The sequence below is a fragment of the Mytilus galloprovincialis genome, chromosome 1, assembly GCF_965363235.1.
Source record: "Mytilus galloprovincialis chromosome 1, xbMytGall1.hap1.1, whole genome shotgun sequence".
Lineage (NCBI taxonomy): Eukaryota > Metazoa > Mollusca > Bivalvia > Mytilida > Mytilidae > Mytilus > Mytilus galloprovincialis.
The window spans coordinates 98,577,484-98,598,732 of NC_134838.1; the positions used below are offsets into that span (position 1 = coordinate 98,577,484).

A 21,249-nucleotide genomic window follows, 5' to 3' on the forward strand; every position below is an offset into this window, starting at 1 on the left:
ATGTTATTAAAGATTTAATACTGAATCCCTCATAGTAAACACATGGTCACTGGTCAATAACAGGATGTTATTAAAGATTTAATACTGAATTCCTCATAGTAAACACATGGTCACTGGTCAATAACAGGATGTTATTAAACATTTAATACTGAATCCCTCCTAGTAAAACACATGGTCACTGGTCAATAACAGGATGTTATTAAAGATTTAATACTGAATCCCTCATAGTAAACACATGGTCACTGGTCAATAACAGGATGTTATTAAAGATTTAATACTGAATCCCTCATAGTAAACACATGGTCACTGGTCAATAACAGGATGTTATTAAAGATTTAATACTGAATTCCTCATAGTAAACACATGGTCACTGGTCAATAACAGGATGTTAGTAAACACATGGTCACTGGTCAATAACAGGATGTTATTAAACATTTAATACTGAATCCCTCCTAGTAAAACACATGGTCACTGGTCAATAACAGGATGTTATTAAAGATTTAATACTGAATCCCTCATAGTAAACACATGGTCACTGGTCAATAACAGGATGTTATTAAAGATTTAATACTGAATCCCTCATAGTAAACACATGGTCACTGGTCAATAACAGGATGTTATTAAAGATTTAATACTGAATTCCTCATAGTAAACACATGGTCACTGGTCAATAACAGGATGTTAGTAAACACATGGTCACTGGTCAATAACAGGATGTTATTAAACATTTAATACTGAATCCCTCCTAGTAAAACACATGGTCACTGGTCAATAACAGGATGTTATTAAAGATTTAATACTGAATCCCTCATAGTAAACACATGGTCACTGGTCAATAACAGGATGTTATTAAAGATTTAATACTGAATTCCTCATAGTAAACACATGGTCACTGGTCAATAACAGGATGTTATTAAACATTTAATACTGAATCCCTCCTAGTAAAACACATGGTCACTGGTCAATAACAGGATGTTATTAAAGATTTAATACTGAATCCCTCATAGTAAACACATGGTCACTGGTCAATAACAGGATGTTATTAAACATTTAATACTCAATCATTCACTCTATCATGCATAAAGATCCTGCTTAAAGTTTTATTCATATGTTTTTTTTTATTTGTAAGTAAAAGTACAGTTAACCCCAATATAAATGTTATACTTACAATTATTGAGCTTTGGATGAATCAATAATTATTTATATCTCAAAAGGAAAAAAACTATATCATTATTCATTAATAAATAATTTTGATAACATTTATAAATCTGTGGGGGGTTAAACTTTCATGTGCTTGCTTATCAATTTAGTCAAATAATGATTTTTAATGCAGCAATTATTCTCCAAAATGAAGTGATCAATGTTTTGTTTACTTTGCTTTTGCACTTTCATGGATCATCCTATACTTAGCCTTATCTTTATTAACTTGGTGGGGAAAAGGAAAAGATACTGATTGAATAGATAATTAAACATGCTAACACTAATAGTATTTTATACTATAGAAAGAAAACCAAGGAGATATGGTACAATTATATATAAATAAAACAAATTAATACCTTAATGCAAGCTATAACAGGCCCTCCAATAGCAAAATATGAAACTCTTCCCTAAAAGTACCTGGTTTCAGGATAGGCACATAAAGAATGTGGCAGGATAGAACATGTTTTGTTGTTGTTTGCTTAATGCCCAGTGGCAAATATCTCAAGCATTTTTTTAGAATAAACTTGTTTTTAGAAGAAGATAAATATTTGTTTCATTGGATGACATGGCAATTTAATATTCTTTACAAAATCATGTTGTCAATATAAAGCTTTTAAGTTAATATTTTTAATTAACAAATAAAGATCCCTCTGAAAAACACAAAAATAATCTTTTATTAGACAGCTATCTTGTGTTCTCATGAAAGACTTGTTAACCATTCTATACTGGTAAGTAATTTAATATCAGTACTGTCTTTTACCTATAGGACATAAACTTCAGTATCAGTTATTCAATGACCAATCACATTATCATGCTATCTCCCGTAGTTTCAATAATAAGATATATATGATCCGTCCATTTACTCCATTATCAAGATATTTATATGGTCATTTACCTTATGAACTTTAGTGAGTAAACAAGATTTAGTAATTAATTTGGGATAATGAATTAAAGCATGAAATAATAATCTCATGATCATACCAGTATATTACCATTATTTAGATCTGGTTACAGTAAATCACTTGTCAGGAAATTTTATATTCTTGTTGTTATTTTGTTTTTAAATGTTTTCTAAGTGTTGTGATTTTTATTTTATTTTCACTAAATCTGGCAAATTAAAGTCCCAATTCAGTTAATTTAACTTGATTTTGATATTTCTGTTTCACACTGAAGACTTGATGCTTAAATTCAAGACAAAAGAGACAAATATTTTTGACTTTTATTTTTTCTTCCTACAATATTTACTTTTTAGATGCAGATCTAGTGAGACTCACTTGGCAAAGTAAGAGTGGAACAAGTAAAAAATTACACCCCACCCCAACCTTCATCTGTTTGTGTATTTTGACAACTTGTTCCCTATGCTCATGGTTATGTTTTACATTTTGATGACTATATCTGAAAAAAAAAATGAACTTTTGTTACAACAAATAAATGAAAACAATACCGGCAATTAAGATTACGGGTACTTCATATGGATACAAAGGTTTCCTTTTGAACTTTTGATGCTTCTGCAGAAACCTCATCAATAACTGCTGACATAGATAAAAGTCTTGTCTTGCTATTATTTTCATAATTCATAGTACAAGTATAATCCATATGTTTAAGTTAGAATGGTAATATTTTGATATGTGAACTACCAAAACATTCAGCCAATAAGCCATGACTGAAGGGCCAATCTCTGGAAATGAGAAATGACAATGCCTATACAACTTGATACCAAATACCATTGACATAATATATGGTGGTTCCCTTTCCTTTACATGCATGAAATATTTGTCAATGGACATTAAGCAACTATACAACGTGTTTAAAGTTCAAGAACCATGATTGGCACGGCCATATTATTACCATGAATTGAGATGTGCAAAAACTAATTCAACTGCATACCAATTATCAGACATTTTGGCTTGAAAATGTATGAAATATTTCCCACAGGACATTAAGCAATCCTGTAACATTACACAGACGTTTCTCTGTCAATAGACCACAACAGATTGGCGGTGGCCAAATAAACTCCATGGAAATGAGAAGAGCCAATGCTAATGCAAGTTCATACCAAACATCCTTGACCCTTACACTAGTGATTCCCGTCTAAAACTGACCTAATCTCAAGCTACAAGTAATACACTGTGGACACCACTGGAAACAACCCTTACACTAGTCATTCCCATCTAAAACTGACCTAATCTCAAGCTACAAGTAATACACTGTGGACACCACTGGAAACAACACTAGTGATTCCTGTCTAAAACTGACCTAATCTCAAGCTACAAGTAATACACTGTGGACACCACTGGAAACAACCCTTACACTAGTCATTCCCGTCTAAAACTGACCTAATCTCAAGCTACAAGTAATACACTGTGGACACCACTGGAAACAACACTAGTCATTCCCGTCTAAAACTGACCTAATCTCAAGCTACAAGTAATACACTGTGGACACCACTGGAAACAACCCTTACACTAGTCATTCCCGTCTAAACCTGACCTAATCTCAAGCTACAAGTAATACACTGTGGACACCACTGGAAACAACCCTTACACTAGTCATTCCCGTCTAAAACTGACCTAATCTCAAGCTACAAGTAATACACTGGACACCACTGGAAACAACCCTTACACTAGTCATTCCCATCTAAAACTGACCTAATCTCAAGCTACAAGTAATACACTGTGGACACCACTGGAAACAACACTAGTGATTCCTGTCTAAAACTGACCTAATCTCAAGCTACAAGTAATACACTGTGGACACCACTGGAAACAACCCTTACACTAGTCATTCCCGTCTAAAACTGACCTAATCTCAAGCTACAAGTAATACACTGTGGACACCACTGGAAACAACACTAGTGATTCCTGTCTAAAACTGACCTAATCTCAAGCTACAAGTAATACACTGTGGACACCACTGGAAACAACCCTTACACTAGTCATTCCCGTCTAAACCTGACCTAATCTCAAGCTACAAGTAATACACTGTGGACACCACTGGAAACAACACCCAAGTTTTGCTTTCTCGCCTTGTTAAGGCACAACAGAAATGGAAATTCACGTCCTTATTTTCATGTTGCTTATACAGCAGGTTAAATTTATATACCTTTGAAAAAAAACTTTCTAAAAGGTAATCAGCTTAGTATTGTAATAAGATCTTTGAAGATCATCTTTACTTTTGATAATTTTATTCATAACAGTTTAATACAGATCTTAGCATTTACTGCTTTTCATTTATTAACACTTATTGTTCTACATTCTGTTGATAGTTATAGTTTGACATTGCACAAGATCACACTCTTCTTGGAAAGCATTCATCTTGTATTTACCCTAAATCTGTATATGTACTGACTGACATTTTAATCAATGAGAACATGTTTTTAATAGTCAAAATTGGGCGTTGAACTTGTCAGTGCTCTTAGGTCAGAACATGTATATTTTGTCTTTTTGGTAAAAAAAAAATATGTACTTAGTACCACCATCAGATGACTCGAGCCCTTTCCAACTGATTTTTAGTTTTTCTTATGTTTTTATGCTGTTACACCACTGTCCATGTTATTTGATAAATTGAGTACTCACACTCATCTTAAAACCTCTATACTTTCTGTATGTGGCATTGTGCTTGTCCCAAGCCAGAAACTTATTACTAAGTGGTGATCATTGGTTGCGGTCTCCCATTCATTGTGATTATATATACCAGACTTTGGGTTTCTCTTTTGAATTGTTACACATTTTGCCTTGCCTGGATCTTTTATAGCTTACTATACACTAAAGCAGCCTGCACATTTAGCCCCTAATCTGATGCCCCAGTCTAGTAAATATTGTTTCGGACATAATTTTATATAGTTGTATAGGCACATATTTTGATATTTAGTTCACAGACTAGTACTAGATGAAAAAGTTTTCTATACAGACTGCTAAAGGTTTTACTTATTGCAAAGGCAATGACTTGGAATCATTCACATCTTTATCCTTTGTTTTTTTTTTTTATGGATATTTGTCTAATTGGCAATCCTACCATATTTCCTCATTTATTCATGGTTTCAAAACTACAGTCACCCTTGCTATGATGCAATTATAATGCTTTCATCCTTTATTGATATTTGGCAACAGTTACTTCTTTATTGATATTTGGCAACATTAACTTCAGGTCATTAACGAAACATTGAAATGGAGGAGCTTGAAAAATCAAAGAAAATGTCAAGATTTTTAGGTTAGTCATTTCTATGTTTTGTCTATTAAAATGATGTTATGTTTGCAAAATATCAATTATTGGCAAAATTAACACCATGTCACAGACAAACAATAGTTTTACATTCAAAGATGTACAGAGGTACAACATGATATGTCCTGGCAATGTACCATCTATGACATATTTTGCATTCTTTTATCTGTAATTTGGACATGAAGTTAGGGACAAAATCCTGCTATAAAACACTAGATGCATAAGAACAACACAAATTATTATAGACTGAATTGTTTATTTTTTGGTTTGGATTTGCAATTAAATAACAAAAATACATACAGAACTTGTAACATCAGACAAAGATAAATGCCTGATAGTAGTTCTTAATACATTTTTTGTACCACTGATAATAAAATATATCATTTCATGAAATCCTAAAATTCCTATAAGAGACAGAAATATTTTTCTTTACTGGATATTGAAATAGAGGTTTGAGCTATGACAAGATTCCAAATGGCTAAGGAATACCATTGGCTGTAGATATATATGTTTTGGCTTTCAATTTATGTCTAATCCAATAAACAGTTAAATTAAATTGTGTCATAGAATTTGAACAAAGATTCTATGCAGATTTGAGTATCAGCATATATATATACAATTCTACAAAAGAACTTCCATTAACTTTCAAGACAAGCACTAATTATGAATAAATTTATACATCTTAATTTGCTTGAAAACAATTCAAAGTTACTTCATGCCATAAAGAAAAAAATAATGGAGACTTATATAATTTTGATTAACACTGGATTGTAGCAACATTTTATACTTTGAATTCTTCCAGGTCTTAGGTCATTCAGATTAAACATTCATCAACAGTCATTGTTTTTTTTTTTACTTTGCAATTCTGAATTATGCTTTTAAATGTGTTGCTATTTGTTTGTAAAATATAAATTAGAATATTCTGAATGTTGAGAACAGCTTGGAGGGAAAAAAGCCAAACAGTAAATGCATTACGCAACTAAACATAACATGCAAATAAGTATAGACATTACAAATATCAAACCAAAAACTAGATATTACACATACAAACAAGCATTTTCAAATTATTATTTTACCTATTATGGTACATTTACACACATAAATTTTCTTTCTATATATAGGTATAAAATGTTTATAATAGTGTATTTTTATAGCACTAATATGTATTATTAATGTGCAATTACACAAAATGTATAAATTTGGTAAAAGCAAATAATTGCAAAGCAGTTAGTTATCATAGAAATCCAACAATTCAAGTGAAAACATCCTGAACTCATATTTATCAACACAATGCCCTATCATAAGAATTTTTGGTCAGTTTTGAGTGATTTGATAAGTTAAATAAGGACAAGTGTCCTACATTGTACATACAAAGTATCTAAAAGAATCAGCTATTTAAAATCCTTTAATTTTACTAGTAGTTATACATATAACCTTAAATTAGGAGTAAAACTAACATTATTTTTATACATCAGCGATATACAAGGCAACATCATGCTTCGAATCATTTTTACTAAAATTATCTTTGACAATTATATACCAGTAGTTTGTTTTTAAAATTCAAGAATCAGTTTTCACTTATCATGATGGATTTACTAGATTCTATGTGTACCCTGTATGTTCAAAACACTATTCCATGTTTAGACATTTTGGAAGTTATTATTACTAATACTGCTAAATGAATTTACTGTTGATGTGTAAATATGCATTCTTAGGCTGGTGTTAGAATCTATGTTACAAGTACGGATACAAAAAATTATCAACCTTTGAAAAAAACTAAATGGCTTTCAATGATGGGTGATAACATTTATCAGTATGATGTTTTCAATTTCTAAAAGATAAGGAAACCTCAGATGTTTTCATACAAGTGCTTTTGTCCCCTTTAAGAAACATGCAACAGCCCTTGTTTGGTTATGGGGAAACCCTACAAAATCAATCAAATGAAAAAAGATGGCACAATACTATTCACCTATGGAAGTTTACATTCACGTTTATTTTGTTTTTGTTGAGAGTTTCAGATAATATAACATGTTTTGGACTAAGGTCAATGACACACAAAATGGATCGTGACATATATGTAATCTCTGGAAGGCAAAATGACACATGAAATTACAGCCATGCTTTTCACACATTTACATTTTGAACTCTTAATTTGTGGTAGGTTACCTAAATTTATTTTTTTTTTGCTCAATTATTTTGGATTTGTATTTTGTTTTTGTACACAAATTTGTTCATATCTAGAATATATTCATATTTTATCTTTCAAAATAAGAAAAAGGTTCATCAATAAGAATTCCAAATTCCAGAGTATGCAAGCATAATGTATGATAAAGGTTAACAAATCCTTCATTGTGACATAGATTCTATCCACCCATTGATCTAATGAGTACAAGAGTTCTGAGTATCTGAGCTATAATTAACATAGATATACAAACAAATGTCAATCATCTGAACCATACAATTATATACACACATTATTACACACATATACATGTATTGTATATATGTCACATGAATAATTAATAAAGACTAGTTCTAACTTCTGAAACCACTAGACATATACATGTAATGTAATTAGATAGACAAATCTTAACAAAATATAAACAAACTCTACATAGTAAAAACTGTAAACATCATATACATTTCTACGCTCATGTAAACTAAAAATAAAATAATATCTTTAAATAGTCAACAAAATGGGAGTTTTTTATCCTCCACTAGAAGTAAAAGTATGTAGTGATAAAAAATCACTATTACACAATGAAACATGAAATAGAATCATTTAGTTGATCAATTTTGAAAATTACCAAGAACTAAGATTATGAATACATATATATAACCCTAGATGAACTATTCAATCAGCACTGATGTTTGCCACCTTTCACTGACAAAAGAAAAATACAAATTTAAACTACTTGATATAAACATTAGCTGACAATTCACTAAGACGGATGTCATACAAATTCCTAGAAATACTTGATAACTAGCCACAATGATACCATACCATACATAATTCCTGTTTTGCTTTAAAAAATTGAAATTCTTTTGAGATTTTCCTGTTAGTTAAAACCAACGTTATTTATACATGTAGCAAGTCCTTCTTGCCACGTTCAAGGCTATACACATAAAACAAATATCTGTAAACCATTCACTAATACAAATCAGACATGGAACTACACATGAACATCATTTTCTTTTGTAAAGCAGCAGCTGTAAAAAGCCTAAAATTTGTCCGTAATCATTCCTGGCTATCAGCATCCTACGAGGTTTTATATAATGCTGTTGGCAGTAACATCACAGAACGTTCTACTGCTCCAGATGATATAACATACACACAACCTAACATTGATCACTCAATATTGCACATGTGGGGGTAAAAACTGGATGAGATCTAAACAGATATTAATGATAAATGTTCGTTCATTCCCTCTCCAGCATGACTTGTGTAATTTGTAATGACCCACATGAAACCTCTCCATTGTTAAATGAACTCTTAAAAATCAGCAAACTCTTTTGCACATTTTTCTGTAGATGAAATCCTGAGTGGTTCTTCTTCATAGTCATCAAAATTACTGGCATCTCCCGGTCCTTTGCATTTAGGTATAAATGGAGCATCAACCTGCAGAAGTACATACAAAAGTTATATATAGAGATCTATTAAAGCTAGTGTGGCTCTAAAAAGTTCATAATGTCTCAATGTTAATGGATGTTACTGTGGATGTGGGATTATCTTTTTACAAAAAAAGCGTTCAAAATTGGCTAAATGTCATGCATAAAATTTATTTTGGAGCGATTCAAATGTGTTCCAGTGTCCTCCAATTACCAGTACTATCCATCCTGAGCAATCAACACATATTAGTCCTCTGTGGAGTGTAGTTCAGTTGCCTTAATCAGGACAGAATTGATTTATGACTTACTATAAGTATAGGTTTTTTTAGGTTTGCAGTTTTGACTTGTAATGACTGATAGTAACTTTTTTAACAGCAAGTCTGGATATAAGGCTTTCATGTGTACAATGTGGGTCAATATCATCAAATTATTGCACTTCTTACTATGAAAGACGTGCACAGTGACAAATGATCATTTCTTTAATACTAGTAGTTGCTTATTTCTTCTGTAGTTTAAACTCAATATATTCTACCTAAGGAATGCACACCAACTTAATAGCATTACTTATTTAGAGCTGGACCTTAACTCAAAGCTTAAATAAACAAAATTATTTTTATATCTATGGCTGTCACATAGACGTTTTTCTCTTTATGATTTCATTAATATTCAAAATGTGGGCACTGAACAGTTTTACACCTCTCATGAAATTTCTAAGATCTGGACCTAAACCCAACACTGAAGTGGGACAGATGGCTCAATGAATAAATGTATTAAAGTACAGCTGCCCTTTATAAATAAACTAAATAATTCTTTTTCCTTTACTTATTTTTGAGATTGCATATTTGACAGTGAAAACAATAACATAATATGTGGAACTTTATTGTGAAAGTACTGTTATTTTAAGTCTAAGAGTTTCTTATTTTTGTTTTTGTCATGGAAATAGGAGTGCAAAGTCTGAAAGAACTCTCCAAAACCAATCAACAACATTAACCAATGAACATACTCCTACATTGTAAAACTCCTCTTAATATTTTTAAGACCATCATGTTTCCCACTTTCAATATTTCTATTACATGCAATTAATCTAATATAAAAGGAAGAAGTAATTTCTAAACTACTACTTCAGATGGATCCAAGAAAAAGAATCACATTATCCCAGATTTAATTTTAATCATACTGCTGAGAATAACAATCAAATCAGAACAACATCATTATCAATTATGTAAACAAGACAATGTCTGGCAGATTTCCATCTTTCCTGACATAAAACAGAATATAGGTTTTTTTCATGTGTGTAGTCATCAGGCCAGTACTAGCTTTAGATGTTAAATTTAACTGCAGTTATATTGATCCAAGTTTGAATAGTGAAAGTTCAGGGTCTGGTAATTGGATTTTTAAAGTGAAAGTTCCTCCTTAATATAGTCAAAGGTCCTGAATAAAGCATTAGTGTGAAGAATGGGATGTCCTTGACTTTGGTAACTTTTGTAAATCAAAGGTCCCCCTAAGATCCACACAATTTAAACACCGGTCAATCTTTTATCTCAAATTTATAAGCTACTCTAATAATATAATAATTCAGCCTTCACGATAAACTTTTGAGACCACAAGTGCAAGAAGCTCATTTTTTGAAAAATTTAGTTGTAATTCTGTTGGCTTTTAGAGAAGAATTTTACAAGTCTGAAAGCAACTTTACAAGCCAATGCTGTAGGACTTGTGGTTAGACTTGTGGTTAACATGATGACGGCTCTATAAAGAGAACATGTATCAAATACAGTTATATATTATGTTTCTTTAAAAGTTGTCTATATTCAAATCAATACATTACCTTTCTTTGATATATTGCTATCCAGTCTGTAGACTGAAACCATTTGTGGTTTTTGATATCATTAACACCATTTTTCAGATTTCCAAAACGTTTAGTCAAATCTACTTGTAGTAATGACCTCAATAGATCTTTTAAATCTGAACTAAAGTGGGATGGAAATCGAACCTGAAAACAAACAAATTCAATTTTAGTTTTATGAAATTTTATTCAACATGGCACAATGATAACAACACATGATCATGGATAGAGACTAGTTTAACCTAAGCCACAGTCAAATGTAACCGTATTGCTAGAATAGATTTTCTTACATATCAAAATTTAATATCTCAATTCTAATGGCCTAAGTGCATGAAGTATATATAGTAGTATATATGATACAGGGAATTTAGTATTAAAATAAAGTCTCAAACTTATTGAATGAATGTATTTTACAAATTCCCTGAATTTAATCAGTGAATCTGTAAAAAAAGATCTTAATTATTTCAGGGATTTTGTAAAATCACTAGTCAAAATCAGGGATTTTATAAAATTACTAATCAGTTCAGTGATTTTCAAATTCCTTGAAATTTCAGTGATTTTACAAAATTACTGATTTCACAAATTCCCTGCAACAAATACATATACACAGGAATTATCCAGCTAGCTATAAGTTTAATTTGCTTCCCAATATAATTAGATATTTTTACTGTTAAACAATTTATGATAATGCAAAAGTAATGAATAAGGAACATGTTATAAAAAATGTGTTTAATATTGGCCAATTTGTCCTTAAACCTTAATTAACCTCTACATTTACTATATTTTTTTAACTATACTTAAATTTTCAAACATATTTCTGGAATGGAGAAAAACATGACATTCCATTGGGGTCAAAGGCTTTATAAAAATAATCATAATGTACATGTTTTTGAGATACCTGCCTATTGTAATCAGTTTTGTAGTGCCAACATGAAAAGATAACTTGACAGAATTTTAAAATAATCAATCAAAATAAAATAACGAGAAAATTTACTTCCTTATGTTTCAAATAATTTAACGAATTAAAATCTTTTCTTTTTCTTTATCAATAACAAATAAATGAAATTTTACAGAAAAAAAGAAATTGTTTTGCTAACTATGCTCTTCTGTCTTGTTTTATTGGCTGCCAATTTATTGTTAATTTCCTAGCTAATTAGTGAATATGACATTTCTGATCAAATCTCCTGAGCTTGTAAGTTGTCATGACAACAAGATAATTGGAAATACAAAATTAATATACATAAGGGATTTACATGATCTAATAATCTACATAAATCTCTGTCATTCTCAATTTCACATAATATCTTATTATTAAACGCAGAAAAAACTGCAACAATTTTAATGTGTTACTGATACTTATTTATCAAATTTTCTTAAGATCTTGTTCAAAGATCAAAATTGTTAAAGCTAACTCAACAGACAGATGAAAATCATTGAACTATTTCAAGTAGAAGTTTTCAAAAATAACTTGAGAAAAATATCGACCAAGATTATTCTTTGACAGCATTAGGCTGGCTCCCAGACTAAAAATTAACTTCAACACAATCTTCAACAGAAAATAATGGAAAAGAAAACAGTAAATCTATTTATTTATAAACAAACATCTAATCAATGATTTTGGAACTAATAAAACAATGTTGAATACTGTTATCAGATAATCACAAACTGTCAGAAAATGACAAATCAATGTCTAAATATAGAAAGCTAATCTAAATGTATGTAAATGAAGATATGACAATATCTTATTCCAATGATTTATTGACATAGACCAACCATAACTTTCCATAACAAAATTCATAAATCAATACATCCTTTCCATTTATGTAAGCTCACTTTATTTATAAGTAAATTTTTATTTCCAACTGAAATATATTTATTATCTTGAACTTAGAATCCAAGATGCATGTTCCAGATGACTGATTGCCATAAACCTAACTTTTATAGAGGAAGATTAATAGATGTTATTTGAAGACAGTTTCAATTTAATTATTTTGTTCTGAATGACAGGTCGTTGTACTGTACTTAAAACAAGATTAAAGTACACCAAAAGAAAACGGTTAAAATTCTTGTGGGGTTGTAAAATAGATAATAAAAGTACATTCTGTTCTGCCTTTGGTACATATAAACTGTGTATTGCCTCAATGAAGTAATAAAATATAGTTCCCTTCTACAACAAAGAAATTGCATTCAATTACAAAAACACTTCCACTTCAGTTATGCATTATCAAATTGGCCACTTGTGAGGGGAATAAAGTATTTACATGACAATAATCAATGGAAGTTTCACTATTTTCAGAAATTGTGCTTTAAAATTAATATACAAAAGTTTCTTGTATTTACCTTTCCGGAGACAATTTTCTCATAAATTTGGATGGGTTGATCTGCGAAAAATGGTGGATAACCTGCTGCCATTTCATAGACTAGAACTCCTAATGCCCACCAATCTACTGCTTTGTTGTAACCCTAAAATATATAATACAAGAAATATACTCTCACTAGAACTCCTAATGCCCACCAATCTACTGCTTTGTTATAACTCTAACATATACAAACATATAACTGTCTTTCCATTGTTTTAAAACTAATTTCCAATTCTATAGAATTCCTGGAAACATAAATCATTACATCTGTCATCAATAATAATGAATTTCCAATGATCACTTCAGTACATTTTTACTTCTGTTTAGTTTTATTTAAACTACTATGTATTTTAACTGATATGACTGTTTCTTTCAGAGAAAGTTTTTGACATCTTCAATTTTAGGTGCAACTAGACTGAAGCATACCTTATAAACAGCACAGAGAAATAGGAAACAAAGTGACATGATGAATGCAGCACATAAATTTGTGTCTGTAAAACCTATATGATAATACCACTGTACATTATATAGTTGAAAATCAAAATCCTGTCAACATCCATATCTTCAGTATATGTACCACAAAATTTAAATTGTTTAATAGACAAACCACATACCTATTCCGGTATATACTTTTGTGTCTGAAGCATAAACAAAGATGATTTTCAAATTCAATTTACCTTGCTAAGAATAATTTCAGGTGCCAGATATTCTGGAGTACCACATAATGTCCATGTTCTTCCCTTTACTCTCTTTGCAAAGCCAAAGTCTGTCACCTGTTTAAAAGAAACAACAAGTATGTAACAGTTTATCAATTTTTTTCAGAAATTTTATAATTATTTCATGAACAAGTTCTCAACTAGGAATGCTGTTTAAAATGCAGTTATTTTCTATTGCGGATTTAGTACGAAAACAGCTCCTTGGAAGGACAAATTATTTTCTAGGCATGGCAGAAGCAAGGTGCATTGTGCATATTATAACAACTAATTTGACTTCCAAGGTGCTTTACATAAATGTTTAAATAGAGGATTGCAAAATAAAGTATATCTGGTTTTTGTAACAGTATAACAGGACATTATAATAATTAGCCGTTTTAATTGTACTGAAAACAGCTTGGTTAAATTTGCACATTTTCATGTTGTGTCGACCAAACACTAGACCATATATATTATAATTTATTTAACTTTTAGGTGGAAATGTGTTCACAAACTGTATAATGTATAACACATTTAAGCAGCAGTAAATATAGAATATGCAATAAAATTTAAGTGGGATTTACATTTTTAAGCTGCTGTGAACATAGCCAAAATAAAACATGAGCCAAAAAAAACCTCTAGCATATGGCTGATGGTCATGAAAGAAGGTAGAAAGTTGCTTTTTGGTCAAAAAATGTTAACTGGAAAATAAATGAGTAATTTTAAAACATATTTGTCTAGAAAGAAATTTTATACCAGAAAACCAAACAACTATTGAAAGCTCGTTGAACAACCATTTTTTTAAAACAAATTTACATTATCTAGTGAAGAAGGTCTGGCCTATGCATATCGCTTTGACAATGAACTCAATGAGTAAGAAGTAAGTCTACAATACAAATTAGGCACTACATAATTCATAGTGATTAAAAGATAATTTAGACCCTGCATTACATGTATTGTATCAATCGTACAATTGAAGATACCTAACTTATTCTACATCATACAAGGCTCAAGGTTAATATTATTGGTAACATTCAGGACCTTGTCAGATTAGAGGTTAACTTATGGATATCTCAAAAACATTTTTAATCCCAATTTACAGGCTATGTCATTCCTTTGCATTAGTTCTTGAATGTCTAAAAAATTAATGACATGCATAACAAAAGGTTGTAAAATAGTTAACAACACAAACTAGGATTTTTCATTTTTCCTAGACGAACACTTTCCTACACAGCTAAGATTGTGCTTATAATAATTAACATATAATGTATGTTATTAACAACAACACACAAGTTAAAGCTAAATCTATTCTAGACAAAACTTTTCACACAATAATACATAGCACATAAATTCATTATCAGTAATTACAAATTATGACTTTTTGATGTTGAAATAAGATGTCAGTTCCACCACATACATGAACAACAAGACATAAATATAAATAAGCATTCTCAAGTGGACAGAAAGCTTTGATTTTACATGCTAGAAATGAAACAGTTTAATATTATCATTCATTATAACACCAAGTATACCAAGAGAGTGTTTACTTTTTTTCTCTCTTTCAAGATTATGTAATTTAAACATAAAACCAGAAACATTTACTAAATAGAATTTGAAAGCATTAGTCTTACTCCACCCAAATGACAGTGTATGTATTCAAAATATTACAACCCACTGATAAGGAATTTCTAAAGACCTAAGAATAATCCAAACTAACATAAAACCATATGAACACTGCAACAAATCAAAACACATTGATAACATAGCAATCAAGTTAACCAAAACCTTTGTATAACTGTCAATAGAGACAACTTTATATCAATACTATTTCACAGTATCAAAAAGTTGAAAAGAAAGCAATTATACAATGTTTGAAAACATATGATACAATTTTTTTAGACAGAGCAGAAAAAAACAGCAAAAATCCACTTTTAGCATTTCTTCATATTTCATAAGAAATAATAAATCAACAACTAAAAGACCGACCAGCAATAAACAAAGTGAATTCATTACAATGTACAACTTGTTACCAGTTAACAATTGATCTCTAGGATTACTTTAACAAACTATTTGTCCTCGCTGGGAAGTAGATTATTGATGACGTAGGCGAGTGTTGTTATATTTTTTTCTTACGTAGAAGCCTAAGTTAAACGTTTTGTGGACAGAAAAACAAACAATTATTAAAATCAAAACATCTTTTTACTGAAAAAAAAAATGAATTAGGGTGTTTCACGTCAAAGATTTCACCGAAGTTCACCTTGCAAATATATCTAAACAATTTGGTTGTTTATTTCACATCAGATAAATTTTCAAATGTAGATTAGCATTCGAATACCTTGAGAGTTGAAAATAATTGCTCGGTGATTTAAGTACATAGCCAAACATCAAAAGAAAGAAATCAATAAACCCCTCCCTTCTTCCTTATTACATGTAATCCTCAAATAATTTTCATAAACATGGCTTAATTTTCTTCTCCCATATCACCAGACAAAATAATATCAAGTTAAGTAACATGATAGCATTGCCTATAAGAAAGAAAATTTTAATTTAAAACCAAAATGTTTTTCTTTCGGAAAAAAATCTAAGGACATTGCTCCCACTGTGGGATAGACATTCAATCAATATTTTCATATTTTACTGAAGGTTACCTTATTTATTCACTTACATTTAATCCCTTAACAGAGGAAATCAAGTGGAAATTTACCACAAATGATTTTCTAATATATTTATAAATCTGTTGACCTAGGCTGTGAATTTCAATGTGGACACCAATAATCAATACATCTAAAATCAGAGGTTGTCCTTTCTCCAGATACACAACCAAGATAAATCACTGACAATCATTCATGTAACAAGGTCAAGAGAAACTTTAATGACTATTTATGGTAACATCCTAAGGGTGAACATTCAATCTATCTTTAAATAGACCTATCACTAACATATGTAATTATTTGATGACTAAAGGACAACAGGTTAAAAAGCTGGGAAACATGCAAGGTGAAAAATGTCATGTATAGTATTAAACTAAAAGGTATACTAATAATCTAACTACAACTAAAATTTCAACCCCCCTTTTTTAATAGGATGCCCAAAAAAATATAAGATAAAGACTAAACAGAAATAATGACATCTGTCAATGAGAAAACAACCAAACAAAACAAAATCAAATGGAATATTAGTAGAGGTCAATATTAACTTCAACAATAACAAAACAAGGTAAAAATGTTTACATTCATGTTTCTTTTTAGAAAATCACAACAAAAACTAAATAGGAATATAAAAATATTTCTTTTACAATTAATATAAATAGTTTGTTAGAATTGGTCTGCAATATCAAAAATTAAATGCCAAAACTTTTATCTTTACATTCTGATTCAAAACTGCAATATTAGATTGACAGTTAGGATCATTAAAATCTGACAACATTACATAATGTTATTATCAGATACTCAATTGACAATATCAGTTCATTGTTATGTGATTAACTCAACATATAGTGCTGTCTTTATGAATTCAAGTGTCGTATTAACATAACAAAAATATAATTTAGGGGAACATGGGTTTTGTGGAAGGAAAATCTTGTCATGCAGGAAACAATGTAAATGATTTCAAATGAAATTCATTAATAAACAATAATTGGAAAAAGCAAACAGAAGTAATGAATTCTACTAAAATGTTTTTGTCTGCTATAAATATAAAATTCTTCAGCAGTCATTTCCAACCATAATGATCGCATGATAATAGATCACACGATTTTACACATTAATCTCTAAAAAGCATTAAAATTTACCATTCTTCTTATGAAATATGTACTAGTACAAACAAGTTTGAAGGTTGATGCATTTTGCAAAAACAGGAAAATCTATTTATATGTTTGTTGGCATAAAACCAAGTTGAACGAACTTTTATGAAACATCCATAGCAGAATCTGATCTGTTATAAAAAAGATGTCAATTTGAGGACAAGGATAGTGATTGTGCATAAAATTCTAATTTAAATTTTGATTCTTTTTATAGCAATCATTCTAGCTACACTACAGCAGAATTAAGACTAATTTATGTAAACACAATTTATTAGTGTCTATAGGAAGATGAGTCAGGAACTAACAGGAAAACACTATAAACTCTGTAAACTAAATATACAATGAAACCACCACCAACACAAAACGTACATGTAACTGGCAATTACAAATTATATGAACATAAATGAGAAGGATGTTAGCAGAGCAAGATCTAATATTAAAGCGAACACAAGCTTGGGAAAATATCACCATCACCAGAGAGGCATGCTATTGTTACTGTAAGCTATTTGTTGTTATCAGTAGTAGCCAGACAAGTTTCTCTTGTTACCATAGTTACCTGACAACAATGCAGCACAAAGACATAGTAAAGCTTACCCAGGCCAATACAGGTACAGCCAATTATCAAAGACTTGTCTTTTTTATGCAAATGACAACAAACAACTTCAAACAAAGCTCATCAAATATTTTACTTTAAATAAGGCATGATAAAACAATACAGTATTAATGTTCTTATTTTCTTCAAATGTAAAAATGCATAGATTAGAAGGTACAGTAATCTCCCCTTTTTTGACTGAATGCATTCAATTTTCCGAGGAAATATGCAAATATGAATAATTAGTAAACGGTGGAAAAGGTTTTTAGCTTTTAACCTTGAGTCATATGGCTCCTAACTTAACACAAGTTAGTACCATTGTCTTTTAGTTTGATTCTTTCATGCTTATGAACAAATACTGAAATAGGTTAAACATTTCCAAATACAGAAAAAACTGCTGAAAATGAGCTTTGCTATGAAAAAAATTTGTCTAACAAAAACATGAAATATGAAAATCTTTTGTAACTGGCTGCAGAGAAAGACATGATACAGACAGTTGCTATAAGCAACAGAACAATCCTAGGTTTGTTTTGTCCAAAACAACACCACACTATACCTTCAGATAGCCCATCGTATCAACTAGTAAATTCTCTGGTTTTAAATCACGGTACATAATATCCAAATGATGCAAGTATTCCAAAACCAACACAATTTGTGCAGCATAAAACCTGGAATGATGCTCACTGTCAAAAATAACAAAATATATTAATTCAAACTTAAAATCACACTGGGTGCACGTGGGTAACAAACGACAAACTGGTCAACCTAGCACCAAAAGTTAAACAAGTTCTGTAAATCAACACTTTAATATAATGATAATTCATAGAGACAAAATCACTCTTTCTAGTGAATTGGAATCATCGAAAATATAAAAAAGTTGTCAAAGATCATGTAATCACAATCACTATGTTTGACAATTAAACCCTTATCATCAATACCAAGACTGGCAAGAATGGTATTTCCAAAAATCTCTTTGTGAGTAGTCTCAACTGGAAATTAAATAAATTTTGTGTATTCCTTAATTTCAGTTTACCACTTGTTCATTTTTTTGGTGATAGGTTGATTTACATGACATCATATAGGACAATATCCAGGGCTAAATCCTAACGGCTTTACTTACTTTAAGGTAACCATGGGAATCTATTAGTAAATTCTCAGGCTTCAAATCTCTGTATATAAGATCTAAATAATGAAGATATTCAAAGGCCAATACAATTTGGGCTGCATAAAACCTGGAATGTGGCTCACTGTAGGAAAAAGAACACAATAGACATACAATTTATATGTTCCTCTGAATTATGAGATGGAATTTAAATCATGTCGGTAATATGTTAAGAATGGTGAATATGTACACATACTTTTCTATTGGATTACTTTACCATATTAATAATATGAAAATGATCAACTATTGTCAATAATGTTCAAAATGTCTGAAGCATCATACAAGCAACTGATTTAGAATAAATCAAACCATGGAAGAGTTAATTTTCTGATAGTATTATCTTATTAACAATGAAAGAAAACATTTACATTGAAAGGTAAATAACACAACTTTCTTCATGATAATAGTTTAGTGATTAAAGATTTAGAATATTTTTTATGGAATTCACAAGATCTATGAATAAGGTGGTGAGAACATACCTGAACCTTCCTATACGCCGCAAATGTGAGAACATTTCTCCTCCAGTGACAAATTCCAATACCATATATAAATTTGAGTTGTCCTAAAATCAAGAATACATAAGTTTGCCAAATTCAAACATGAACAGTTTTTACTAAAAGGCACTTTTGTTGTTTTTACAGGAATAAAATAAAGATTTAAACAATCACATTTTACTGAAATGAAATATCAGATAATCCTGCAATTGGATTAATAAGTTGACAGGGTATAAGATCCCATACCCCCCCCCCCCCTTGAGAACAAAATACAGAGCTGAATGATATCAGGACATTCCAGTACAATATAATTGCAATTTGGGATTCTGACACAGAAAATACGGATACATGTAATATTATATTAACTTAAAATGAATTTTTCTTTAGTTTTATATCCCCTTCTTAAAGAAATTTTGATTAACTTAAAATAACTAAAAAAACAATAATATTTGAAAGTTAACAACTTGAAACAAAAACCATGCACTCTTTTCCATCTATTGCCCAATAAATAAAACGTAATCAGAAAATTCAATACCATGAGATATAATAATAGACAATTCTATAAAATGTATAATTTGTAAAAAAAAAAAAACAATAGCCCTTTTGTCATCTGAAGTAAAATAGGTTCAAACTCTACAAAAAATATTGATTTTCAATTGCAATATAAGTTAATACATGTATCACCATTCAAAATTCTATTTTGAGTTGTTACTTTGGTCAAGGAGTTCAGAGTTTGCGAAAAATGGTGATCCTCTGGATTTTACCACTAAAATTTTGCATAGGACTGACACAATTTTAGTATTTTTCAATAGAATTAATAATGAGGACCATCAGATTTTCTTCAAGGACCAGCAGGGAAAAAAGATATCGCGATTTCTGGGAGTTCTGATTTTTCCTGTTTTTATGACCTCTCTCTATTGATATACACATCACACACACATACAATGTCCATCTAATCTAAATTCCTCACCTTAAAATGATATTCTAAGCTCACAAGGAATGGAAAACTAATAGCTTGTAATATCCTCTTCTCATTTAGTGTGTGTTCTACTTGTTTTAATTTAACAACCTACAAATTAGAAAAATAATTTATCAGCAAAGAAGTACACCAATGCCAAATAATAACATTGGTAATACATACAATTGAAACTTAACTGTCAGTTTCAGGAACCTGTTAAGGAATTTAAAACATAATACATGTGCTTGCTTTAACTATAAACATGTGATAAATGTAATTTAACATCAAATTGAAGTTGCTGGTGGTATAATTTAAT

At 30.2% G+C, this 21,249-nt stretch overlaps 1 protein-coding gene across 9 annotated transcripts in view; it reads right to left on the bottom strand.

Annotated features, from left to right (window-relative positions):
* Nucleotides 1–5,657: 5,657 nt before the first annotated feature.
* The window catches only part of LOC143046671 (cAMP-dependent protein kinase catalytic subunit alpha), an 88,230-nt gene continuing 72,638 nt past the window's right edge, over nucleotides 5,658–21,249 (bottom strand). For 7 of the 9 annotated variants that reach the window (XM_076219794.1, XM_076219800.1, XM_076219822.1 and 4 more), the window contains 7 exons: nucleotides 20,946–21,044; nucleotides 19,961–20,043; nucleotides 18,876–19,002; nucleotides 13,911–14,006; nucleotides 13,214–13,336; nucleotides 10,856–11,020; nucleotides 5,658–9,040 (listed from right to left, as the gene is read on the bottom strand). In XM_076219794.1, the coding sequence (XP_076075909.1) occupies nucleotides 8,915–9,040; nucleotides 10,856–11,020; nucleotides 13,214–13,336; nucleotides 13,911–14,006; nucleotides 18,876–19,002; nucleotides 19,961–20,043; nucleotides 20,946–21,044 (819 nt within the window). In that variant the 3' untranslated portion in view covers nucleotides 5,658–8,914. Of the gene's footprint in view, nucleotides 9,041–10,855; nucleotides 11,021–13,213; nucleotides 13,337–13,910; nucleotides 14,007–18,875; nucleotides 19,003–19,439; nucleotides 19,567–19,960; nucleotides 20,044–20,945; nucleotides 21,045–21,249 lie in introns of all 9 variants that reach the window. The other 2 variants (XM_076219788.1, XM_076219816.1) reach the window with 1 other exon arrangement.